General features: G+C 41.2%; 1 protein-coding gene and 1 long non-coding RNA gene across 5 annotated transcripts in view; one reads left to right on the top strand and one right to left on the bottom strand.

The window, feature by feature from the left end:
* Positions 1–26,429, top strand: part of LOC139565402 (TOX high mobility group box family member 2-like) — a 143,172-nt gene that overhangs the window by 99,561 nt on the left and 17,182 nt on the right. For 3 of the 4 annotated variants that reach the window (XM_071385716.1, XM_071385726.1, XM_071385732.1), the window contains 2 exons: positions 14,372–14,611; positions 17,815–18,045. In XM_071385716.1, coding sequence (XP_071241817.1) covers positions 14,372–14,611; positions 17,815–18,045 — 471 coding nt within the window. The remainder of the gene's footprint in view (positions 1–14,371; positions 14,612–17,814; positions 18,046–26,429) is intronic. The other variant, XM_071385742.1, reaches the window with a different exon arrangement.
* LOC139565420 (uncharacterized) lies at positions 9,018–11,721 on the bottom strand. The gene is made up of 2 exons (XR_011672899.1): positions 11,241–11,721; positions 9,018–9,460 (listed from the first exon to the last, which is right to left on the bottom strand). It is a non-coding gene; the product is annotated as an uncharacterized lncRNA (long non-coding RNA).

Genomic DNA, 26,429 nt, shown 5'->3' on the forward strand with positions numbered 1-26,429 from the left:
TTAAGCTAATCAAGGATAAGGTATGGATTTCATTTCCTTTTCATGCACACCCTCGGAAATAGTGTTATGTTTTAACATTGGCCAGCTCCATTGCATTTCAGACATTTCACATTTCAGACCTAAGGGTGTTCATACATTTTTCAATAGGTTGATTCAATAGGTTGATTTCAATTCTTTGATTTAGAGCTGCAATATGTAACTTTTTGGGCGACCTGACTAAATTTACATAGAAACGTGTTTTATAGATCTGTAATTCTCATTAAAAGCAAGTCTAAGAAGCGGTAGATATGTTCAATGTGCACCATTTCTATGCTTCTTGTTTTTAAGTTCCGTTTTGCCTCTTTCCCTTTTGGTTTTTTACACCAGCTTCAAAAAGCTGAAAATACAATATTTTTGGTTATGGAAAAGATTTTTCAGAGCGGTGTAGATGGTGCAATTATTCTCTACACCTTGCTTGCTTGTTTTGTCACGTAAACTCAAATTAAGCGAACTATTCGAATTTTAGCAACCAGGAAATGGCCAAGTGATTTCTGCATAATGCATCTTTTAATAGGTTAATATCAATTACATTTCCATTGGTTGACTTCATTGTATACCACTCCGTCTGTTGTCTGAGTGCCTACAGCCCACTCACTCCACTGTATCATATCAGAATGGTTAGAGGTCATTGCAACAGAGTGGAAGTGGAAACACATATCTCCAAACAAATAAACTAATTGAAAGCTTTCCATTTCTAAGTACAGGTAGATATAGTGTTTACGTATCATCATGTTTATGCTCATCACTCGAGTTGCCGATATGAGAGGTATTGAAGACTCATTGTGTGAAAAAGAATTATCATTACATCCCAAATATTCCCTATTTAGTGCACTACTTTTGAACCAGAGCACTGTGGGCCCTGGTCAAAAGTAGTGCACTAAATAGGGAATAGGGTGCCATTTGAGACGTAGCCAACGAGGACACCAAACAAGACTCAGCTGCAGCAGATGATGGACGCAGTCCTGTGATGCAGTTACATAGATAAAGGATTTCATATTTCATATTACATTTAGCCACAGGCCCCTACTGCAGCTTATCATTGCATGAAATCGTGTCCATATTGCTCGGTGCCATATCTTCGCCATCCTACTTGGAGGAATATTCGCCCCTGTTGGCTATTGGAGAAGATCCCATATGATCGCAGCTTCCCCCACTGACTATTGTCCTCTCCAGTGTACAGTACTTTGACTAATAGGATGTGCAACTGTAATAATGGGCCAATCCAAAATGCTGGCGCTCTCTCGGCTATACTCTTGACATTGCACTGTAAGATTAGCCTATTCAAATGATTCCCTTCTACTGTATTATACCATTATGGTATTCAGACATACTGTGTGTCAGCTACTCATTTGTATGTTATTACTGCAGTATGCTCTTTGGAGGTCCACATGTGCAATAGGTGAAGAAGGCTCCTGTCAAGAACATGTGAAGACAGTGTGTGTGAGGAGTTAACACTCTCGCAAATCACCTCCTGGTTAACTTAATTGTTGCCGAGACTCCCCGCAGTGTGAGAACTTTACGTGCCCATGCGTGTGTGTGTGGAGTGTGTATGTATGCGTGTGTGTGTGTGCACGCGCGCCTATAAGCACACACGGTGTGTGTATGTCTGTAGGCGCGCATACTGTGTGTGAGTGCGAGGTGAGGAAGGGGATGGGAGACATATTTGACTGTGCTCTCATTAGAAGAAGCAGAGCGGCTCACAGGTTGTGTCCCAAATGGCACCCTATTCCCTACATAGTGCACTACTTTTGACCAGAGCCCTATGGCACTAGTGCATTTAGTAGGGAATATGGTGCATTTGGGAGGCAGGCTCTGTCTTACTGTCGGTACCGTGGGTCCCCACAGCTCCTCACAATCGTCTCAAACATGTCAGACGAGACGTTTGCTCAGATACTCTCCCTTTGTGAAGGTGGGAGACAGTTGTGTGATGAGGTGCTTTGAGAGAGAGAGAAAAGGGGGGAAGGGGAAGAGAAAAGGGGGCCGCTGACATTACATGTAATGAGGAACATGGAGGATAACGCCGAAGGGGACACTACGACATTTCACATCTGCAAATCACAATTTTCAAGTCTCCATTTTGAAAAGGTGGTTGGTGGTTAGTAGTCACTATTCAGTCATATGTGATAGGATATCAACCCTCTGTTTTATGGTACCCGAAGCACTCCAATTTGTTCCTGTTCTGTTCAACGGCACTGGCACATTACTGTTGTAGTGCAGCCAAGCTTTGGAAAATGTGCTTGCACCCATCATTGCCTTATTAGTGACTCTGTCTCAGTATATCTTCAAAGAGAGACTTACTGGCTTACAGTCCTACTATAGTATGGCTCAGGTGTGTTTAAATCTGTGCTGATGAGAGAAACATACTTGCTCAACTCAAGGCTAATTCCATGCCTCCATATTGAGTGCCAGGTTAGTGTACACTGTACAGCTCCTGACAGAAAAACATCCACGTGGTCTTTAAAATCTCTCTAGAACCGTGGCACTCTGGCGTGTACATTGACAGAATGAAAAAAGGGACACTGGGATTGTTTGGACACATTGGAACTGAACTGTGCGTAACTGTGCTTTCTTTGCAATGTCACCGTGAGACATTACAGCTATGTGTAATTACTTTTTGATACTGCTCGTTTGAGGAGCGTTTGCCATTTCTCAGCCAAAGGAAGTGAAGGAAGTACAGTGTGTTCAAGAGATTTGTGTATATTTTTTGTTCTTGTCATTAGGATTAGGATCAAGTTGGAGTGATCGGAGGTTGCTTGTTCAGTTGTTGCTTAGCAAATACAAGTGACCTGGGCCATGTAATGGAGTGAATTATATGCATATGTACAGCCAATTATGAATTCATCGACAAAGAGCTACCATAGAAATAAACAGAATTTTCCTCGCTGTGTAGAATGATGATAACCCACCTTGGGAATTATCCGCTTCATGTCCTAAATATACCCTGTATCCAATACCTGGACTACTTTAATTACTTTCATTATCACAAGCCAATCCTGTCTTTTCCTTTGCGAGCAGCATCCAAGGCATCTTCTGCCTACCTTATTACTTTGCATCCCTCCCTTGAAAACCAAAATGAAAAAAAAAAACATGTGAAAAGTACACGTGGTATTCGTACACGGGTAAGTTATTGTAAATGTTTACATGTGAAATTTGCACGAGTCAGTCACGTGGTTTTCGGACACGTGTGACGTTTCAAATACATTTTTCACATGAATAAATCACGTGATAAATGTGACGTGGGATAGACACGTGAATTTTTACATGGACCTTTCACATGACTCAGACACGTGGTTTCCCAACATTTAATATGATATAAGTCTCACATGTGTGCTTTTGAAACTGCCGGGATTAGAACCTGGGTCTCCCAAGGGAACATGAGGGCCGTCAGTAGGCAGTATGAGGGCCCGGTAGCTAGCTGGCTGGTTGGCTCGCCTATTACCTAAGGCGTGTTTACCGTTGCTTTTGAAGGATCAGTCTCGAACACAGCCCTAATTAAAGCTGTCACGGCTGGGCGCCTGCAAGGATAATGTTATATTATTATAGTAATTTGTTTCAATTAAACGCTCAATGATTTTACAATAGCAACTGTGAACCTGTGTGAGTGAGCCATCACTCTCAAACAAGATGGCTCCAATCAGGGAAGGTGTGAATTGGGTGGTTGAAGGAGGAAGGCTTAGTAAACCTGGGTTTCTCCCAACACTGCCAGGGATGGGAGCGCTAAGCAGGCAATAAAGTACGGGTACTATTCAATCAAAAGCTGAGTGGGGCAGTGTGCGGCGGTGAAGCTTGTTTGATCTGAATGCGTGAAGACTTTTTTTGTTTGTTTTACAAAGGAAACATTGTTTTGTTGATGTATTGACCTGAAAACGTCTGGACACCCATTTTGAATAATACTGTACATTACATCTAGATTCTTGATTGCTTGGTCCTCAGAGAAAATGGAGGTAGACACAAAACCTCAAAGTAGATTATGCTAATTATAATAGAATATGTATTTTATTAATTCCAGCCCTTTTTAAGGCTGATTGATAAATATTTCTAAAGGATATTATAATATGCAATTACGTCCCAATATTTGTCCGATTTTGCCCTTGTTTTATCTATCCCCTTGTTACAGCAATAATGTCGATCTTGGGCCATTTTGATCCTAGATCATTGTTTGTATTCTATCACAAAGGCTTTAGCTCAAAAGTACGGCAAACAAACGCTGTCACAGTGTGTAAGGAACATTGTATGAAAATACTCTCATCAGCCAAAGTGAGCCATTGAAACCATCTTCCACTTGGTTCTTGCTCTTTGTCAATCGACATGACAATGCTATGTATGGCGATGCATACTACAATTGTACTACAATTCCAATGCAACACTACAGCGAGCAAAAAGCCCATGCATAGTGGTGGTCGGGTCAATGTTTCTCTATTAAGGAGCTAGAGCCATGAAACCTTGTAATGCATTGGGACCTAAATAAAGCAGTTGATATGAAATGGTAACATTATAATGATATGAAATCATGATATTAAATCATAATATGAAAGTACAAAAGTAGAAGTATTCGCTCAATAGTGTGTACAGTTGAAGTCGGAAGTTTACATACACCTAAGCCAAATACATTTAAACTCAGTTTTTCACAATTCCTGACATTTAATCCTAGTAAAAATTCCCTGTCTTAGGTCAGTTAGGATCACCACTTTATTTTAAGAGTGTGAAATGTCAGAATAATAGTAGAGTGAATTATTTATTTCAGCTTTTATTTCTTTCATCACATTCCAAGTGGGTCAGAGGTTTACATACACTCAATTAGTATGTGGTAGCATTGCCTTTCAATTGTTTAACATTTCAGGTAGCCTTCCACAAGCTTCCCACAATAAGTTGGGTGAATTTTGGCCCATTCCTCCTGACAGAGCTGGTGTAATTGAGTCAGGTTTGTAGGCCTCCTTGCTCGCACACGCTTTTTCATTTCTGCCCACAAAATTTCTATATGATTGAGGTCAGGGCCTTGTGATGGCCACTTCAATACCTTGACTTTGTTGTCCTTAAGCCATTTTGCCACAACTTTGGAAGTATGCTTGTGGTCATTGTCCATTTGGAAGACCCATTTGCGACCAAGCTTTAACTTCCTGACTGATGTCTTGAGATGTTGCTTCAATATATCCACATAATTTTCCTACCTCATGATGCCATCTATTTTGTGAAGTGCACCAGTCCCTCCTGCAGCAAAGCACCCCCACAACATGATGCTGCCACCCCCGTGCTTCACGGTTGGGATGGTGTTCTTCGGCTTGCAAGCCTCCCCCTTTTTCCTCCAGACATAATGATGGTCATTATGGCCAAACAGTTCTATTTTTGTTTCATCAGACCAGAGGACATTTCTCCAAAAAGTACGATCTCTGTGCAGTTGCAAACCGTAGTCTCGCTTTTTTATGGCGGTTTGGAGCAGTGGCTTCTTCCTTGCTGAGCGGCCTTTCAGGTTATGTCGATATAAGACTTGTTTTACTGTGGATATAGATACTTTTGTACCTGTTTCCTCCAACATTTTCACAAGGTCCTTTGCTGATGTTCTGGGATTGATTTGCACTTTTCGCACCAAAGTACGTTCATCTCTAGGAGACAGAACGCATCTCCTTCCTGAGTGGTACGACGGCTGCGTGGTCCCATGGTGTTTGTACTTGCGTACTATTGTTTGTACATATGAACGTGATACCTTCAGGCGTTTGGAAATTGCTCCCAAGGATGAACCAGACTTGTGGAGGTCTTGGCTGATTTCTTTTGATTTTCCCATGATGTCAAGCAAAGAGGCACTGAGTTTGAAGGTAGGCCTTGAAATACATCCACAGGTACACCTCCAATTGACTCAAAGGATGCCAATCAGCCTATCAGAAGCTTCTAAAGCCATGACATCATTTTCTGGGATTTTCCAAGCTGTTTAAAGGCACATTCAACTTAGTGTATGTAAACTTCTGACCCACTGGAATTGTGATACAGTGAATTATAAGTGAAATAGTCTGTCTGTAAACAATTGTTGGAAAAATTACTTGTGTCATGCACAAAGTAGATGTCTAACCGACTTGCCAAAACTATAGTTTGTTAACAAGAAATTTGTGGAGTGGTTGAAAAACGTGTATATAACTTCCAACTTCAACTGTAGCTGACATAGAAAATCACACATAGACAAACCCACCCAACTCACGCCCTGACCAACTAAATAAATACAAGACAAAGGAAAACAGGTCAGGAACGTGACAGTAGCTCTCTGTCTTTGTGTAGCTCTAGCTCTGTAGTCATTGGGTCCTAAATACAACTACAGATAAGAAGTGATATGAAGTTGAGTTGAACGATATTAAATCATTTTTAGGACAAATGTGAGAGGTATCCACTGCATACTGTCTAGCTCTCTTTCTCTGTGAAACTCTAGCTTTTCTAGTCCACTTCACTGTGGCATTGCAGATGCTGGTTTAATCCCTTAGCTAAATCAAATGGTGCAGGCAATCCGAGCTGCGATGAAACCATTTCAAAGGTAAGGTCAGACGATCAGAAGAACAATAGCTTTCTGATATACCAGCTTGCACACAATGTGTTGCGCATAATTGGAAGGCCTTTGTTATTTGACTCCCATTTGACTATGGTGTACAAGATGCGAATACAAACACAACTACAGTGGAGAGAGGGGAACAGATTTGCCCCAAAGTTTCGTCCTGCCTTTGCATCACGGTTAGGGTCGGCTGGGCGGTCATTCTGGACTTTGAAATTGCAATATCAAACTGTCACCAAGCCAATTGTGTGTGTGTCACGCCAGATATGAACCCAAGTTCTCCCCCTGGAAGCAACCAATGTCTTAGACCATCAGACCAAGAGGAGATTTCTTCTTGGTCCGAGGGCAGATTCTGGTTGTGAAGTTCGCAGGCGGGGCTACCTCGTCACATGACGCGTTCATGTCCGCTACATTCACCCTCCTTTGACCTCCTCCCCCATGAGAGACCGCACCACATAGGGCGAAAAAGTAACACACAGGATATGAACCCAGATCTCCGACAATGGGAGCAACCAGCGTCTTAGACCATTACACCAAGAGAGAAGCGTCAAACAATAAAGCGATATTCTCAGAAAAGTCAACCCTTCGACAATGGAGAAGCAGCCGAATTACAATTTCATTTATTACATAATCGCCAGTTGCATCATCATTGCCCTATTAGAATAAAGAACATGTTGTCTGTCTGCCTGTTCTGGGAGGGATCGAGCCAGACAGTAATGGCCAAATAAAGCCTGTTACACAGACAGCACTTCCCCCCACGTCCAGAGATGATACCGTTTATGAATTAGCATACTGTACCTATGGCAACCGGCAACCTTTGTGAGATTCTTTCATAATGTTTGTACAGCCGTCACCCACCTGCTTTATTTAGCTCAGGGTGACTGATAGTGCAACGTGATACCTTCTCACTCTCTCTGATTCTCTCTCGAGGTGAAAGGGTGAACAGAAAGCACTCCAAAACATAATAAAAGGCCCTTTAGGATAACGATTTGGTTCGACAGCTGTTGGAAGTGTGATTATGTGACTTGGAATCGTGATGATTTGCAAGAATAGGGTTTCTACATGTAGTGTTTTGTATTCATGTATTATTTGCTTGAAATATGCATTTTTTTTGTAGAGGTAAAACTAGTTACTAGAGGCATCATGTACTGTACCTTAATGTCTTTGAATTTATCATGTGTAAAATAAACTACAGTGCCAGTCAAAAGTTTGGACACGCCTACTCATTCAAGGGTTTTTCGTTATTTTTACTATTTTTCATTGTAGAATAATAGTGAAGACATCAAAATTATGAAATAACACATATGGAATAATCTAGTAACCAAAGAAAAGTGTTAATCAAATCAAAATATATTTTATATTTGAGATTCTTCAAAGTAGACACCCTTTGCCTTGATGACAACTTTGCACACTCTTGGCATTCTCTCAACCAGCTTCATGAGGTAGTCACCTGGAATGCATTCCAATTAACATAAGGGCTATTTGACCAAGAAGGAGAGTGATGAAGTGCTGCATCAGAGGACCTGGCCTCCACAATCACCCGACCTCAACCCAATTGAGATGGTTTGGGATGAGTTGAACCGCAGAGTGAAGGAAAAGAAGCCAACAAGTGCTCAGCATATGTGGGAACTCCTTCAAACTGTTGGAAAAGCATTCCTCATGTAGCTGGATGAGAGAATGCCAAGAGTGTGCAAAGCTGTCATCAAGGAAAAGGGTGGCTACTAAAATCTAAAATATATTTGATTTGTTTTGTTTTGGTTACTACATGATTCCATATGTGTTATTTCATAGGTTTGATGTCTTCACTATTATTCTACAATGTAGAAAATAGTTTTAAAAAACTTGAATGAGTATCCTACAAATAAATAAAATCTATCAGCTTCAATGGCCACAATGCTTCTGCTGTTTACTTGTCAGTGTACCTTTGCTCCCATAATTTATATTTTCTTGTGTTGGTGTGGTTTTTGAGATTGCACAGTTGAATAGATACAGTACGTTTGCTCACATTTTACCCGAACGCAGTGCAAGGTGTAGTCAATTAACCTTTGTACATTCATTTAACTAATTTCTCACAAGGTGAAAACTATTTATTTGCAATATATGAAGAGAAGAGATTATGTTTTGGTAATGAGCCATTTTAAGTGTACAGTGGCTTGCGAAAGTATTCACCCCCCTTGGGCCACCTTTTGTGGAAAAAAGGTTGGGCCACCTTTTGCAAAAGCCACTTTTTGCGGAAATTACAGCTGAAAGTCTCTTGGTGTATGTCTCTATAAGCTTGGCACATCTAGCCACTGGGATTTTTGCCCATTCTTCAAGGCAAAACTGCTCCAGCTCCTTCAAGTTGGATGGGTTCTGCTGGTGTACAGCAATCTTTAAGTCATACCACAGATTCTCTTTTTATTTTTTTTATTTTTTTATTTTTTAAAATTTTATCCCCTTTTCTCCCCAATTTTCGTGGTATCCAATCGCTAGTAATTACTATCTTGTCTCATCGCTACAACTCCCGTACGGGCTCGGGAGAGACGAAGGTCGAAAGTCATGCGTCCTCCGAAGCACAACCCAACCAAGCCGCACTGCTTCTTAACACAGCGCGCCTCCAACCCGGAAGCCAGCCGCACCAATGTGTCGGAGGAAACACCGTGCACCCGCCCCCCTCAGTTAGCGCGCACTGCGCCCGGCCCGCCACAGGAGTCGCTGGAGCGCGATGAGACAAGGATATCCCTACCGGCCAAACCCTCCCTAACCCGGACGACGCTAAGCCAATTGTGCGTCGCCCCACGGACCTCCCGGTCGCGGCCGGCTGCGACAGAGCCTGGGCGCGAACCCAGACTCTGGTGGCGCAGCATAGCACTGCGATGCAGTGCTCTAGACCACTGCGCCACCCGGGAGGCCCTTTACCACAGATTCTCAATTGGATTGAGGTCTGGGCTTTGACTAGGCCATTCCAAGACATTTAAATGTTTCCCCTTAAACCACTCGAGTGTTGCTTTAGCAGTATGCTTAGAGTCATTGTCCTGCTGGAAGGTGAACCTCCGTACCAGTCTCAAATCTCTGGAAGAATGAAACAAGTTTCCCTCAAGAATTTCCCTGTATTTAGCGCCATCCATCATTCCTTCAATTCTGACCAGATCCCAGTCCCTGCCGATGAAAAACATCCCCACAGCATGATGTTGCCACCACCATGCTTCACTGTGGGGATGGTGTTCTCGGGGTGATGGGAGGTGTTGGGTTTGCGCCAGACATAGCGTTTTCCTTGATGGCCAAAAAGCTCAATTTCAGTCTAATCTGACCAGAGTACCTTCTTCCATATGTTTGGGGAGTCTCCCACATGCCTTTTGGTGAACACCAAACATGTTTGCTTATTTTTTTCTGGCCACTCTTCCGTAAAGCCCAGCTCTGTGGAGTGTAAGGCTTAAAGAGGTCCTATGGACAGATACTCCAATCTCCGCTGTGGAGCTTTGCAGCTCCTTCAGGGTTATCTTTGGTCTCTTTGTTGCCTCTCTGATTAATGCCCTCCTTGCCTGGTCTGTGAGTTTTGGTGGGTGGCCCTCTCTTGGCATGTTTGTTGTGGTGTCATATTCTTTCCATTTTTAAATAATGGATTTAATCGTGCTCTGGGGATGTTCAAAATGTCTGATATTTTTTAGTAACCCAACCCTGAGCTGTACTTCTCCACAACTTTGTCCCTGACCTGTGTGGAGAGCTCCTTGGTCTTCATAGTGCCACTTGCTTGGTGGTACTCCTTGCTTAGTGGTGTTGCAGACTCTGGGGCCTTTCAGAACAGGTGTATATATACTGAGATCATGTGACAGATCATGTGACACTTAGATTGCCCCACAGGTGGGCTTTATTTAACTAATTATGTGACATTTGAAAGTAATGGTTTGCACCAGATCTTATTTAGGGGCTTCATAGCAAAGGGGGTGAATACATATGCATGCCCCACTTTTCCGTTTTTATTTTTATTCTTTGAAACAAGTAATTTTTTTAATTTCACTTCACCAATTTGGACTATTTTGTGTATGTCCAGTACATGAAATCCACATATAAATCCATTTAAATTACAGGTTGTAATGCATCAAAATAGGAAAAACTGAATACTTTTGCAAGGCACTGTATATATGTAGAATATATTCACAGTACAAACCTCCTGACATGTCTTGCTTTCTATTTGATTGATCAACTAGTCAAAACAGGGGATTAGTTTATAAGATTGTATTATGTACAGTGGGGAGAACAAGTATTTGATACACTGCCGATTTTGCAGGTTTTCCTACTTACAAAGCATGTAGAGGTCTGTCATTTTTATCATAGGTACACTTCAACTGTGAGAGACGGAATCTAAAACAAAAATACAGAAAATCACATTGTATGATTTTTAAGTAATTAATTTGCATTTTATTGCATGACATAAGTATTTGATACATCAGAAAAGCAGAACTTAATATTTGGTACAGAAACCTTTGTTTGCAATTACAGAGATCATACGTTTCCTGTAGTTCTTGACCAGGTTTGCACACACTGCAGCAGGAATTTTGGCCCACTCCTCCATACAGACCTTCTCCAGATCCTTCAGGTTTCGGGGCTGTCGCTGGGCAATACGGACTTTCAGCTCCCTCCAAAGATTTTCTATTGGGTTCAGGTCTGGAGACTGGCTAGGCCACTCCAGGACCTTGAGATGCTTCTTACGGAGCCACTCCTTAGTTGCCCTGGCTGTGTGTTTCGGGTCGTTGTCATGCTGGAAGACCCAGCCACGACCCATCTTCAATGCTCTTACTGAGGGAAGGAGGTTGTTGGCCAAGATCTCGCGATCCATGGCCCCATCCATCCTCCCCTCAATACGGTGCAGTCGTCCTGTCCCCTTTGCAGAAAAGCATCCCCAAAGAATGATGTTTCCACCTCCATGCTTCACGGTTGGGATGGTGTTCTTGGGGTTGTACTCATCCTTCTTCTTCCTCCAAACACGGCGAGTGGAGTTTAGACCAAAAAGCTCTATTTTTGTCTCATCAGACCACATGACCTTCTCCCATTCCTCCTCTGGATCATCCAAATGGTCATTGGCAAACTTCAGACGGGCCTGGACATGCGCTGGCTTGAGCAGGGGGACCTTGCGTGTGCTGCAGGATTTTAATCCATGACGGCGTAGTGTGGTACTAATGGATTTCTTTGAGACTGTGGTCCCAGCTCTCTTCAGGTCATTGACCAGGTCCTGCCGTGTAGTTCTGGGCTGATCCCTCACCTTCCCCATGATCATTGATGCCCCACGAGGTGAGATCTTGCATGGAGCCCCAGACCGAGGGTGATTGACCGTCATCTTCAACTTCTTCCATTTTCTAATAATTGCGCCAACAGTTGTTGCCTTCTCACCAAGCTGCTTGCCTATTGTCCTGTAGCCCATCCCAGCCTTGTTCAGGTCTACAATTTTATCCCTGATGTCCTTACACAGCTCTCTGGTCTTGGCCATTGTGGAGAGGTTGGAGTCTGTTTGATTGAGTGTGTGGACAGGTGTCTTTTATACAGGTAACGAGTTCAAACAGGTGCAGTTAATACAGGTAATGAGTGGAGAACAGGAGGGCTTCTTAAAGAAAAACTAACAGGTCTGTGAGAGCCGGAATTCTTACTGGTTGGTAGGTGATCAAATACTTATGTCATGCAATAAAATGCAAATTAATTACTTAAAAATCATACAATGTGATTTTCTGGATTTTTGTTTTAGATTCCGTCTCTCACAGTTGAAGTGTACCTATGATAAAAAGTACAGACCTCTACATGCTTTGTAAGTAGGAAAACCTGCAAAATCGGCAGTGTATCAAATACTTGTTCTCCCCACTGTATGTATTTTAATATTGCTATCTGGATATTGTGCCCCATATTTTACATTTGAGCACTTAGCTTTAATGAAAAAGGAACTACAATTGAAGCTAATGCTATGAAGCATGATTTAGAATATGAATAGTTGCAGAATGTATCTATACTTGATTCTAAACAAATATTATGAATTATTCACGTTTCGGTTGAAAGAGAAACGGACATGATTGATAGGAGTCCGCTATAGGCCTCTCCCCCTTCCTCCTCTAACAATATGGATTAGATGGGTAATTCCTTTTGTCCCAATAACTCCTCCACTGTTCTATAAAAACAGATATATCCCAATTGGAACTACTGAGAACCCCTCTACCTTGCCACACTGCTACTCTTCTGGTTTGCTTGTCCCTTTTTTTTTTGTTTATATGAAACATAGTTTGCTCAGATTAAAAGGGTGACGATTTCACCCAGAGGCTGTTGCTATGGAAATAGGTCTGCTGTAGCCATGATAGGCCATTCGTGTTTGATTAATTGGTTTTTCAATGCTTCTTGATTTGTGAAGACCCTTAAAGAGCAGCTCCACCGAAAATGGAAAAATAATGGATTTTTTTTCTGCTAAAGCTATTTCACCATGTTTGAGAAGTGGAGTGATGGTGTTTTAAATTATGATTTGAGGTTGGAAGGTTCTGTTTTGGGTGGGGGAGGTTAGAGCATGGTTATTTTAAATGCAAAGGGAATGTCTTTGTTCAGGCAGCCTTTTGTTAGCAGCTGCCGAGGCCAAAAAAAAATCTAATGTCCTGTAAATATTCTTCGGTTTTTCAAAGCAGCCCAGAATTCTCTACAACATTACATTACCAGTACATTTTATTCTTAGCAACCTACTGGGGCCAATTATGATTACAGAGCTGCAGAGCCTTCATCTCAGAGGCTCTACTTGTGTTTATCAAGATCTCATAATGCTAGGGCCTCTGTAATTTGATCTTTTTAGCACAGCGCTAATGTGTAATGTATTATTTAACTCATGAATGTTTAACAGTGCTAATAAATGCTAGTTCATCCCTTTCTGATCTGTAAATTGCCAAACATTCCTCAGTTATGCTTGCATTAAGGCCTGCTTTGACTCGTCTATGTCCTGATAGAGTTTTTTTTAAATGCTTTTGATGTTGTTATTTTAGAAGATCTGTTAGACTACTAAGAGTGTTACTTTAAGAAGGGGTTATGAGGACTGTCTCTTTAATCAGTTGAAAGCGTGTATCCTCCTTTAATGCATTAACTTCCAACAATGAACTTGGCACACAGCTTTTTTTCCCCCCTCGTTGAATGACCAACCACAGTCATTTTAGTCTATAGGCTATTATTCCATAAGCATAGCTTTCAGTCTGAACCATCCTGGTACTTAGTGAACAATCTAGTAAACATTGCCCTAATGATGCTCTACAGCGGCAAGACATCTCCCACCTCGCTTTGAAAGTCAAGTGGTTCAGTTGGTTTGGATTCTATTGGTTTGGATTGTAAATTCCAAGCAGGGACATCAGAGGGTGACAAGTCCACGGGTGGCAGTGTAGATCTCCATAAAAGAAAAACAGTTTCATGAATTCACGAGTAAGATAAAGGGACAGATACAGTCTTTGAATAATGTTGGTGTGATGAATTATATGTTGTTCAAGGTCATTTGCACTGGAGGACTGCAATTGAAATTCAACACGTCAAATTGTGCCTCAAAGCGCAATCAGATAAAAATGGCCCGAATAGTGCCAAGTTATTGGACGAACGCATGGTGTGTATTTCAGTGGTGACCGAGGAGAATGAAGATACGTTTGCTTCCGACCGGTCCTAAGTAGAACAGTGGGACCAGTGAACCCGGAAGGGCAGACTTCCATTCTTTAACATCCTACCAACCGTTTGCCGTCATTAACGAAGACGTCACGTTTTTGGGCAAATTGGGAATGTGCAATTGGTAAAGTTAAGTAGTAAAGCTGGTCTTCTTCTCTCACCCAGATCCAGGAGATGACTCGCCACGACGGCTCACATTATGACCTCAGCCTTCACAACCCCCATCTGATAAACAGGTCACCTAGGATACTGTCCCACCACCCCATGAGCGCAATGTCCCAACTGAACTCTCAGGTTGGCCGGAGTGCACTTACCCATGGTTCTCCCTCACCTCCCGGAAGTAAATCAGCCACACCCTCTCCCTCGAGCTCTACACAGGAAGAGGAGATCGATTCCCACCATAAGGTACTGATGTGGCAATGCTTCTTTGATTTCACTGAACCTAGGGAAAGTTAGGGTGTTTGGGTTGGTCGTGTTGGGTGTTGCCAGATGGAATGAACATTTTATTTTTTACATTACATTTCTTTATCAACGTGACTTGCGGGCACGTTGTGTAATGTGTGTATGTATGGCAGTATGACAGTGAATGTATGGCGATTATGCAACAAGCTACTCTGTGAGGTTTTAAGCGCAGTGGCGTCTCGATGCAGGCATACACATTTCCAATCTCATAGGTATTGGTGATTGCTTTGTTTCATTTGTTTGTTTGCCTTCTTAGGACATGCCAATAACAGACCATCTTGTATTTTTTAGATTGGCTTCGAATCCTAGTTCAAACTTAACGATGCATTCTGCAGAGATTGCTCCGCCATTTCCTGGTTGCTAAAATTATAATAGTTAGTCTAATTTCAATTTATGTAACAAAACAAGCAAATATTATTGTATTTTCAGTTGTTTGAAGCAGGTGTACCAAAAAAAGAAAATTTAAAAGACACAAAAACAAAACTTAAGAACGGGAAGCATAGAAATATCGCACATTGAACAGATCTACTTCTTCTTAGACTTGCTTTCAATGAGAATGGCAGATCTAAAAATCACACTTCTATGTGAATTTGGTCACGTCCCCCCAAAAGTTACACATTGCAGCTTTAAAGCAATGCACCTTTTTATTTTCCCTTTGTTGCTTGCTGTCTAAATTATTTCATTTGAAATGTTCATGTAATGTGGGATTTGCTGAGAATCCATTATCACCATGTCATCTCATTCATTTAATTTGCATATTGTTAATTGTCACGTCAAGAAAGCAAAACGAACACACCATTTACAGTTATGCTGTTTTCCCTCAAACAATTGTGAAACAAATGTCAGATTCCCTTGTTGATTCTACTGCTTTATGAATGTTTACATATCTTGTATTACTGTTGTTCGATAGGCCCTAATTTACAGAAGCTGTGTTCAGTTAATTATATTGCAGCAATGGCGACAGTAATGCATTTGGATGTTTTCGTATACAAGCCGTCTCTATAAGATGTTGTAGACAGAACTTGAGACAACATAGTGATGACCAAACAAAATCAGTAGTCTTCTATACTGTATATCATTGTCTTCCAGGGCTCTACACACCTATCAATAGATGTGTTTCTCCGTTGTGGGATAAACGTGTTGAAAAGGACAGGAAAGCTTGAGGAAGTATACGTGTGCCTCAATTCCTCTATTGGAAAAGCACAGCTCTTTCATTTGAAACAAGGAAACAGGAATACATACTCATTAAAGTGGCATTCGTTTAATTTATGTAAATCCATACAACAAAGCATATAGAAATTACTCACCAATCAGGGCTCTCACTGGATTTGTTTTTCCTTTACCTGGGGGATTGGTAAAGAGGAACATGAATATGTATAATTGAATCCGGGGGTTTCTATAGTCTTGTTGCATATTTATCAGCATCTGTAAGCGCACGGTTAAAACAGCAAATGTTCTGAAAAACAATACTTTCTCCACCATACAAGTGCCCCGCTGTGCATGACTGTCCATGTATGAATAAAAAACGATTACTATCTCTCCCCTATCAGAATGTAATTCCATTTGCCTCCCTCCAATTTATTCAACATCCACATCAAAGCTAGTAGAAACAGATGTGATTTCGAATACTTTTTGCTCCATTGCACAAAAGTTGGAATCTATTATCTTAATGAAACTATGTGAGGAATGTACAGTTTTACTTAGTCCTGGAAGAAATGTTGCATTTGTGTTGTTTTGATAAATAATGTTTGACAATGTAAACGATGTATAGGCTGACAAAGCAGATTCAATCGGAATAGATTATGGTAAATTAGATAAGACTAGACATATGATTTTGACTCAGTTTCTGTTCATGGAGTACAATTCAAAACAAGAGAATATTAATAGTATTATACTGTAAATACATGTATTTGAACAAAGTTGTGTTTTTATTGTTCAATTTTTTTGTACTTTTTACCCCTTTTTCGTGATATCCAATTGGTAATTACAGTCTTCTCCCATCGCTGCAACTCCCGTACGGACTCGGGAGAAGTGCAGGTCGAGAGCCATGTGTCTTCCGAAACACGACCCTGCCAAGCCGCACTGCTTCTTGACACACTGCTCACTTAACCCGGGAGCCAGCCGCACCAATGTGTCGGAGGAAACACTGTGCAACTGGCGACTGTGTCAGCGTGCATGCGCCCAGCCTGCCACAGGAGTCGCTAGAGCGTGATGGGACAAGGACATCCCGGCCGGCCAAACCCTCCCCTAACCCGGACGACGCTGCGCCAATTGTTGTTCATGGGTCTCATGTTTGCTGCCGGCTGCGACACAGCCCGGGATCGAACCCGGATCTGTAGTGACGCATCAAGCACTGCGATGCAGTGCCACTCGGGAGGCCCCAAAGTTGTTTGTTTGATGTTAACAGGTTTAAATGGTTACATTGAATGTTTATGAGAATTCTAAATGAAAATAAATTCTGCACTGCAAATATTTGTTGTTTTCATTTTGATTTGACTGTGGATGTCTCAATAACTCGGGATTGATTCAATTATGCTGTCATTACGGCGAAAACGCTCATCGCAAAAATGCACACTTTCATTAAAGTCAAACTGAGTTATATTTTGTTTTTCGCTGCAAACATTCAAAAACATTATCGTCTATTACCCTAGTAAGTCATACTTGCAACAAGGGCGCTATTCTTACACTTGACTGGCAACTCATATCTCTTGATGGTGGGGATGCAAACTTGTTTTAGCTGTCTGGTGGGCATCGACATGGATGAGTTGGCACACTGACTATGTCCATTGGTCTATGAGAGGCAGTGAAACTTTACCAATCTAAGGAGCCTGTGCACTGGAACGTGAAGTAGAGGAGTGGAAAGCATCTAGTCACTGTGTGCTGTTGATCTTCTCATGTAGTAAAGAAGTGTATATATAAAATGGCGGAAACAATTGGCATCATACCAAGTCTGATAGCCTACTATTACTATTGAAAGGGAACAGTTGAGGTTTACTGCATTTCTTGTGTGTAATACATTCTCTTTGAGTGAGCGGCTGTCTTATTGTAAAGAACTACAAAGTTCAGTCTCCAAACAATGCTAGAAAGACATGAGGGACAAATTAATAAAGTAGAACTCTGTTGTCGTTTTTTTGATCGTCTTCCAGATCACGGGCGAGAAGCGGCCATCCTCGGAGATGATGAAGCCCAAGCCCAAACCGCAGAAGAAGAAGAAGAAAAAGGACCCCAACGAGCCGAACAAGCCTGTGTCAGCCTACGCCCTCTTCTTCAGGGACACGCAGGCGGCCATTAAGGGCTCCAACCCCAACGCCACCTTCGGGGACGTGTCCAAGATAGTGGCCTCCATGTGGGATAGCCTGGGGGAGGAGGCAAAACAGGTACACATACCAATAAATACTTGGGTATACACACACACCAACATACAGTGGCAAGAAAAAGTATGTGAACCTTTTGGAATTACCGGGATTTCTGCATGAATTGGTCATAACATTTGATCTGATCTTCATCTATGTCACAACACTAGACAAACACTGTCTGCTTAAGCTAATAACACACAAACAATTATACGTTATGTCTTTATTGAACACACTGTGTAAACATTCACAGTGTAGGGTGGGAAAAGTATGTGAACCCTTGCATTTAATAACTGGTTGATCCTCCTTTGGCAGCAATAAACTCAACCAAACGTTTTCTGTAGTTGTGGATCAGACCTGCACAACAGTCAGGAGGAATTTTTAACCATTTATCTTTACAAAACTGTTTCAGTTCAGCAATATTCTTAGGATGTCTGGTGTGAACCGCTCTCGAGGTCATGCCACAGCATTTTAAATCAGGTTGAAGTCAACACTGACTGTGCCACTCCAGAAGGCGTATTTTCTTCTGTTGAAGCCATTCTTTGTTGATTTACTTCTGTGTTTTGGGTCATTGTACTGTTGCATCACCCAACTTCTATTGAGCTTCAATTGGCAGACATATATCCTTACATTCTCCTGCAAAATGTCTTGATAAACTTGGGAATACATTTTTCCGTCGATGATAGCAAGCTGTCCAGGCCCTGAAGCAGCAAAGCAGCCCCAAACCATGATGCTCCCTCCACCATACTTTACAGTTGGGATGAGGTTTTGATGTTGGTGTGCTGTGCTGTGCCTTTTTTTCTCCACACATAGTGTTGTGTGTTCTTTCCAAACAACTCAACTTTACTTTAATCTGTCTACAGAATATTTTGCCAGAAGCACTGTGGAACATCCAGGTGCTCTTTTGCAAACTTCAGACGTGCAGCAATGTTTTTTTGGACAGCAGTGGCTTCTTCTGTGGTGTCCTGCCACGAACACCATTCTTGTTTAGTGTTTTACGTATCGTAGACTCGTCAACAGAGATGTTACCATGTTCCAGAGATTTCTGTACATTTTTAGCTGACACTCTAGGATTCTTCTTAACTTCACTGAGCATTCTGCACTGTGCTCTTGCAGTCATCTTTGCAGGACAGCCACTCGTAGGGAGAGTAGCAACAGTGCTGAACTTTCTCCATTTATAGACAATTTGTCCTACCGTGGACTGAGGAACATCAATGTTTTTAGAGATACTTTTGTAACCCTTTCCAGCTTTATGCAAGTCAACAATTCTTAATCTTAGGTCTTCTGAGATCTCTTTTGTTCAGATCAGGCAATGCTTCTTGTGAATAGCAAACTCAAATTGTGTGAGTGTTTTTGTTGGGCACGGCAACGCTAACCAACACCTCCAATCTCGTCTCATTGATTGGACTCCAGGTTATCTGACCCCTGACTCCAATTAGCTTCAGGAAAAGTCATTAGCCTAGGGGTTCACATACTTTTTCCAACCTACACAGTAAATGTTTAAATTATGTATTCAATATAGACAAGAAAAATACAATAATTTGTGTGTTATTAGTTTAAGCACACTGTGTTTGTCTATTGTTGTGACTAAGATGAAGATCAGATTCAATTTTATGACTAATTTATGCATAAATACAGGTAATGCCTGGGTTCACATACTTTTTCTTGCCACTGTACATGCATCCCCACACACATTTTTGACTCACAACCTGGATTCGGTCTTATGTAGCAAAATTTGAAATTGTATTTTTTACATTATATAAAAGTAGAGACTTGGAGCTACAAAATCGTACAGTTGAAGTCAGAAGTTTACATACACCTTAGCCAAATACATTTAAACTCAGTTTTTCACAATTCCTGACATTTAATCATAGTAAAAATTCCCTGTCTTAGGTCAGTTATGATCACCACTTAATTTTAAGAATGTGAAATGTCAGAATAATAGTAGAGAATGATTTATTTCAGCTTTAATTTCTTTCATCACATTCCCAGTAGGTCAGAAGTTTACATACACCCAATTAGTATTTGGTAGCATTGCCTTTCAATTGTTTATCTTGGATCAAACATTTTGGGTAGCCTTCCACAAGCTTCCCACAATAATTTGGGTGAATTATGGCCCATTCCTCCTGACAGAGCTGGTGTAATTGAGTCAGGTTTGTAGGCCTCCTTTCTCGCACACACTTTTTCAGTTCTGCCCACACATTGTCTATAGGATTGAGGTCAGGGCTTTGTGATTGCCACTCCAATACCTTGACTTTGTTGTCCTTAAGCCATTTTGCCACAACTTTGGAAGTATGCTTGTGGTCATTGTCCATTTGGAAGACCCATTTGCGACCAAGCTTTAACTTCCTGACTGATGTCTTGAGATGTTGCTTCAATATATCCACATAATTTTCCTGCCTCATGATGCCATCTATTTTGTGAAGTGCACCAGTCCCTCCTGCAGCAAAGCACTCCCACAACATGATGCTACCGCCCCTGTGCTTCACGGTTGGGATGGTGTTCTTCGGCTTGCAAGCCTACCCCTTTTTCCTCCAGACATAACATTGGTCATTATGGCCAAACAGTTCTATTTTTGTTTCATCAGACCAGAGGACATTTCTCCAAAAAGTACGATCTTTGTCCCCATGTGCAGTTGCAAACCGTAGTCTGGCTTTTTTATGGCGGTTTTGGAGCAGTGATTTCTTCCTTGCTGAGCGGCCTTTCAGGTTATGTCGATATAGGACTTGTTTTACTGTGGATATAGATACTTTTGTACCTGTGTCCTACAGCATCTTCACAGGGTCCTTTGATGTTGTTCTGGGATTGATTTGCACTTTTCGCACCAAAGTACATTCATCTCTACGAGACAGAAAGCGTCTCCTTCCTGAACGATATATGACAGCTACGTGATCCCATGGTGTTTGTACTTGCGTGCTATTGTTTGTACAGATGAACGTGGTACCTTCAGGCGTTTGGAAATTGCTCCCAAGGATGAACCAGACTTGTGGAGGTCTCAAATTTTTTTTCTGAGGTCTTGGCTGATTTCTTTTGATTTTCCCATGATGTCAAGCAAAGAGGCACTGAGTTTGAAGGTAGGCCTTGAAATACATCCACAGGTACACCTCCAATTGACTCAAATTATGTCAATTAGCCTATCAGAAGCTTCTAAAGCCATGACAACATTTTCTGGAATTTTCCAAGCTGTTTAAAGGCACAGTCAACTTAGTGTATGTAAACTTCTGACCCACTGAAACTCACATACAGTGAATTATAAGTGAAATAATCTGTCTGTAAACAATTTTTTGAAAAATGACTTGTGTCATGCACAAAGTAGACGTCCTAACCGACTTGCCAAAACTATAGTTTGTTAACAAGAAATTTGTGGAGTGGTTGAAAAACAAGTTTTAATAATCCCAACCTAAGTGTATGTAAACTTCCAACTTCAACTGTATATCATACACTGCATTTGTGGAACAATGGGAAAGTAATTCTGCTTTGAAAGTCAACTTGTAAACTCACTTTTGAGAAAGTCGCCTTTGAATGTTTTACTATCTACAGTAGTGAAGAGCTCTTCTTTGTCTACACCCATTCAGCATCGTTCACACCCTCACCCTAAGCTTTATCCCCACCCATCTCGTTTCGCTCTTGAAGCGCACACTTGACGCTCTGGCCGATGATTTGTTTACCTCTGGATAACATGAAAACAGCCTAACCAGTACTGCTGGCAACAATTTCATTGCGCTTTTTTGCAGACGTTTACTGACACCGGCCATATTCAACGGGTGTTGTACACACGTCAAATAACGTTAGCTAACGAGCCAGCCAGCCAACGTTAGCTAGTTAAACAATAAACAGTGCCAACAATGCCACAGTGCTGGGAGCTAACCAACCATGTTCAATGTTAGCTAGCTAACATTAGGCTCTAACTAGAACAGCACACGGCTCTGGGAAACTAATAATAACGTCAGCTAGGGAGCCAGCCAGCCAATAATATCTGAAAATATAATGTTAGCTAGCTAATGCTAGACTATCTTACCTGTATACATCATTGTGCATGGACGCATCTCGCATTCTTTACGTTCAAACGGCTCTCCTGTTAAGTTGTGACATATGCCTAGTTTCCTGAATCGAGTCACATTTCAAAACTGGAGGATGACGTTTCGCGGCTCCAAAATTATGCATTATAGCATTCCTGATGTAATAAAATTCACTTTATCTCTATAAAACATTGACAAACATACAGTGGCTTCAGAAAGTATTCATACCCCTTGACTTAATCCACATTTTGTCTTGTTTCATCTCATCCATCTACACACAACACCCCATAATGAGAAAGGGAAAACATGTTGTTAGACATTTTAGCAAATGTATTGAAAATGAAATATCTCATGTACGTATGTATTCACACCCCTGAGTCAATACTTCATAGAAGCACCTTTGGCGGCGATTACAGCTTTGAGTCGTGTTGGGTGTCTGTATCAGCTTTGCACATCTGGATTTGGGGATTTTCTCCCATTCTTCCTTGCAGATTTTCTCAAGCTCTGTTAAGTTAGATGGGGAGCAGTGATGAATAGCAATCTCCAAGTCTTTCCACATATACAAGTCTGGGCTTTGGCTGGGCCACTCAAGGACTTTCACATTCTTTTTCTGAAGCCATTCCAGCATTGCTTTGGCTGTATTCTTGGGGTAATTGTCCTGTTGGAACGTACATTTTTGCCCAGTCTAAGGTGAACTCTGAAGAAGATTCTCATCAAGGATTTGCCTGTATTTGGCTCCATTCATTGTTCCCTCTATCTTTACCAGTCTCCCTGTCCCTGCTGCTGAAAAGCATCCCCATAGCATGATGCTGCCACCATGCTTCATGGTAGGGATGGTGTTAGACGGGTGATGAGCTGTGCCTGGTTTTCTCCGGACAAAGCGCTTTGTTTGAAGGCCAAAAATTTTGAATTTTTGACTCATGAGACCACATAATCTTTTGCATTATGCTCTAAGTCTTTCACGTGCCTTTTTGCAAATTCCAGGCATGCTGCCATGTTCCTTTTTCTCAGGAGTGGCTTCCGTCTGGCCACCCTCCCATAAAGCCCAGATTGGTGAAGTGCTGTAGAGACTGTTGTCCCTCTGGCAGGCTCTCTCATCTCAGCCAAGGAACTCTGTAGTTCTGTCAAAGTGGTCATTGGGTTCTTGGTCACCTCCCTGACCAAGGTCCTTCTTGCACAGTTGCTTAGTTTGGTTGCACGGCCAGCTCTAGGAAGAGTCTGGGTACATAATTTTTCAATTTCCCAATGATGTGCTCTTGGAAACTTTCAACACTCTACAAATAGTTTTATATCCTCATCACAATTCTATCTCGGAGATCTACGGACAGTTCCTTGGACTTCATGGTATAGTTTCTGCTCTGACATGCACTGTCAACAGTGGGGCCTTATATAGACAGGTATGTTTCTTTCAAAATCATGTCCAAACAATTGAATTGGCCACAGGTGGACTCCAATCAAGGTTTAGTGACCTCTGAAGGATGATCAAAGGAAATTGGATGCACCTGAGCTCAATTTGGAGTGGCATAGCAAAGGGGTGTGACTACTTATGTAAAGGAGATATTTCAGTATTTAATTTTCAATAAATTGGCTAAATTTTATAGTGTATTGTGTGTAGAAGGGTGAGAGATAAACAATATATTTAATACATTTTGAATTCAGGCTGTAACACAACAAAATGTGGAATAAGTCAAATGGTATGAATACTTTCTGAAGGTACTGTATATCCATATCAGTCAAACAAAGTCTAAATGTCCAACAAAACATATCACAACATAAAGGTACTGTACAGGCAAGGCCAACCTTCACTTCAGATGGTTTGTTCAAGTCAGAGCCATAGAGGCCTACAGAATAACTAAGCAACAGCGTATTTACCATAATCACAATGTAGTTAAATGTAAGTAAACAGTTATCTCCCACCACGACCTCACACGTCTGTCAGAACAGAAGCACCACAGAAACTCCTGTCAAAAGAAAGACATTTCATATTCACACAGTAATCACAGAAAACAATAGGTGAACACACAACAAACGCATCTTAGTTTTGTTACGGCCATAGAGGAGTAGGCAGAATAAAGGCACATGTCAAAGAAAAAATATATCTAATTTGTAGTCACAAATATTGGTACATAGTTCACTCCAAAATCAAAGCTTGATTTGAACTATCTTTGAATTGTGGAATATGCATAGGTCCCGTTGCAGTATCGTTTCCATCGATTCAGTTATTTCTCTATAAAATGGCTTTCACTGTGAAAAATTGCACCATATGAATTGCACCATAGAATGTACCATATACTTATGTGATGCATGGTGTGTATGATGGAACAATGGGTTGTTCATGAAGTACATACTCAATGTCAATGTCATTATTACAGATCGATTACAATGGCAATGCAAGTGTAGTGTAGTTACAGCGAAACTACTAGCCTGTATTGATTAAACTCACAACCATAGGGTTACAGGAATGTTTTTCAAACAAAACTTCTCTGTACATTTTCTTTGCTTTCATTTTTTCATTCCAACCCTGGAGGAAAAAGTCAAAGGGGCCAATAGTAACAAATGACTTGCTGAAATGAATGGAAAATGAGACAGTCTGATGATGCCGGTCCCAGACAAAACTCATATTTTTAGAATATCCAGTCGGGCAGGGGCCTATTGCGTGTCAAATAAAAGCACCTGTCTCTATGACGAAGTGCAGCCTGTTCGCCACCGCACACCGTATCTCACACCGTAAGTGTGTTTTTCCCCAAACCTACTTTATACAGCTGGACTTTGGAGACTGGTTGTCCTTTTATTTGCAGTACATTTTTGCCTCCTTCACTAGGCCCTCTTCAGCATGAATCTTCATTTCGCTCCTGACACCCTTGAATGTGAATTCCTCATTTCCTGTCCTTTTATTTATATCTGTTGCCTGGTGATTTGATCATGCTGAGAATACAAGATTAGCAATTGCCTCGTCCTTGAATCCGCCTCAAGGACATCTGTTCCTGAGATGTTATTGTTTGCTGGGTTCTTAACCCTCTGGTGTCCTGGCTCTTTCAACCATACATTTTGTGTTCAGCACCCTGTATTATTTTTCTGAGGTCATTTTTGTCTCCAAACAAAGATTAAATAGAATAGGAGTTGTCCTTCACAGGAGGACTATCTGTAAAAATGACTGTTAAAGGGCAACTCCACCATTGCATTATAATTTGAGATGTTGTTCTACACCTAATTGTACTTGATTTGGTTGGGCTCTTGTGTTAAATCACATTCTTTAGCCAACAGAGGCCAAAAATCAACTCAAGATGACGATACATCATGATACCAAGTAGATGTTTACACACACCTAGATTATGCGCAGGGGAGGACCTTCCTCTGAATGACATCATCAATTCTATTCAAAATACTTTTTCATCAGCAACAATATATCAAATCAAATAGGCCTCCATATTGGAAGGGCCTTGGAAATGGAGCTGAGCGCTATGTCTGTTCTAGACTGTTTATTTCTATACTTAAAACAGACATTTTCAGTCTTCCCTAAAAAATATTTTTATCTCCCCTCTCAAACTGATGAGTGCCATTTTTTTTAGTGTTTGGCTGTCATGTCGGTTCTGCAGTACTGATGAGGTGTACTTTAATGTCACTGACCTTCCAGAGCCAGTATAACTAGAATGTCAACACATTCTCTTGCCGCAGACATTTTTTTTTTAAACAAAGGAATGCCCTCTGTTTCCAATTACCTGTGTTAGAAAACAAGCAATTCCCTATCCAAATGAAAAGATACCAGCACTGTATCTTATTAAGTATCAGATTTACATCATAAACTATATACTTCTTTGAGTTTCGGTTCATGTTTAATTCTGCTGTACTGCATGATTTATTTTTTGCCAAGCTGTCCTTGAGTGTATTAGAGGCATGTTTTTTTTCATGTATTTTATGTTCGTAGCCTCTTTTATTCAGCTGTTTTCAGCTGTTTTCTCACATAGAGTATTTATACCCCTGGGGTTCCTGCTTTGTTGTCTCAGATCAATCATTGAATTTGCCTTTGTTATTCCTCAAGGTGACAATGTGTTCGAGCCGCCCCCCAAATACAAAATGAAATGTTCTTCTTTTTGTGGTTTAGATTAAGATCAATCCCCAGTTTTACGTCTATAAAGGAAAGACAGTTATAAAGGGGATAGTAGCACTTAGCTTTATTTAATTGAGTCTGTTGTGTTGTAAGTGTGATTCCGTGAAAGGTCATAAGAGAGAGAGGGAAACTGTCGTTCTGGCCAAAGAAAACAAGCTTTCAAACAAAACGGTCCTCTGTATCTCCCTCTTTTTATCTCTCTTTCTCTCGTATTATTTCTTGATCGCTCTACCTCCTTCAATCTCCCTCTCTTTTCCCCTCCTTCTATTACCCTCTCCTTC

This window comes from Salvelinus alpinus, chromosome 2 (assembly GCF_045679555.1).
Source record: "Salvelinus alpinus chromosome 2, SLU_Salpinus.1, whole genome shotgun sequence".
In the NCBI taxonomy this organism is placed as follows: Eukaryota; Metazoa; Chordata; class Actinopteri; order Salmoniformes; family Salmonidae; genus Salvelinus; species Salvelinus alpinus.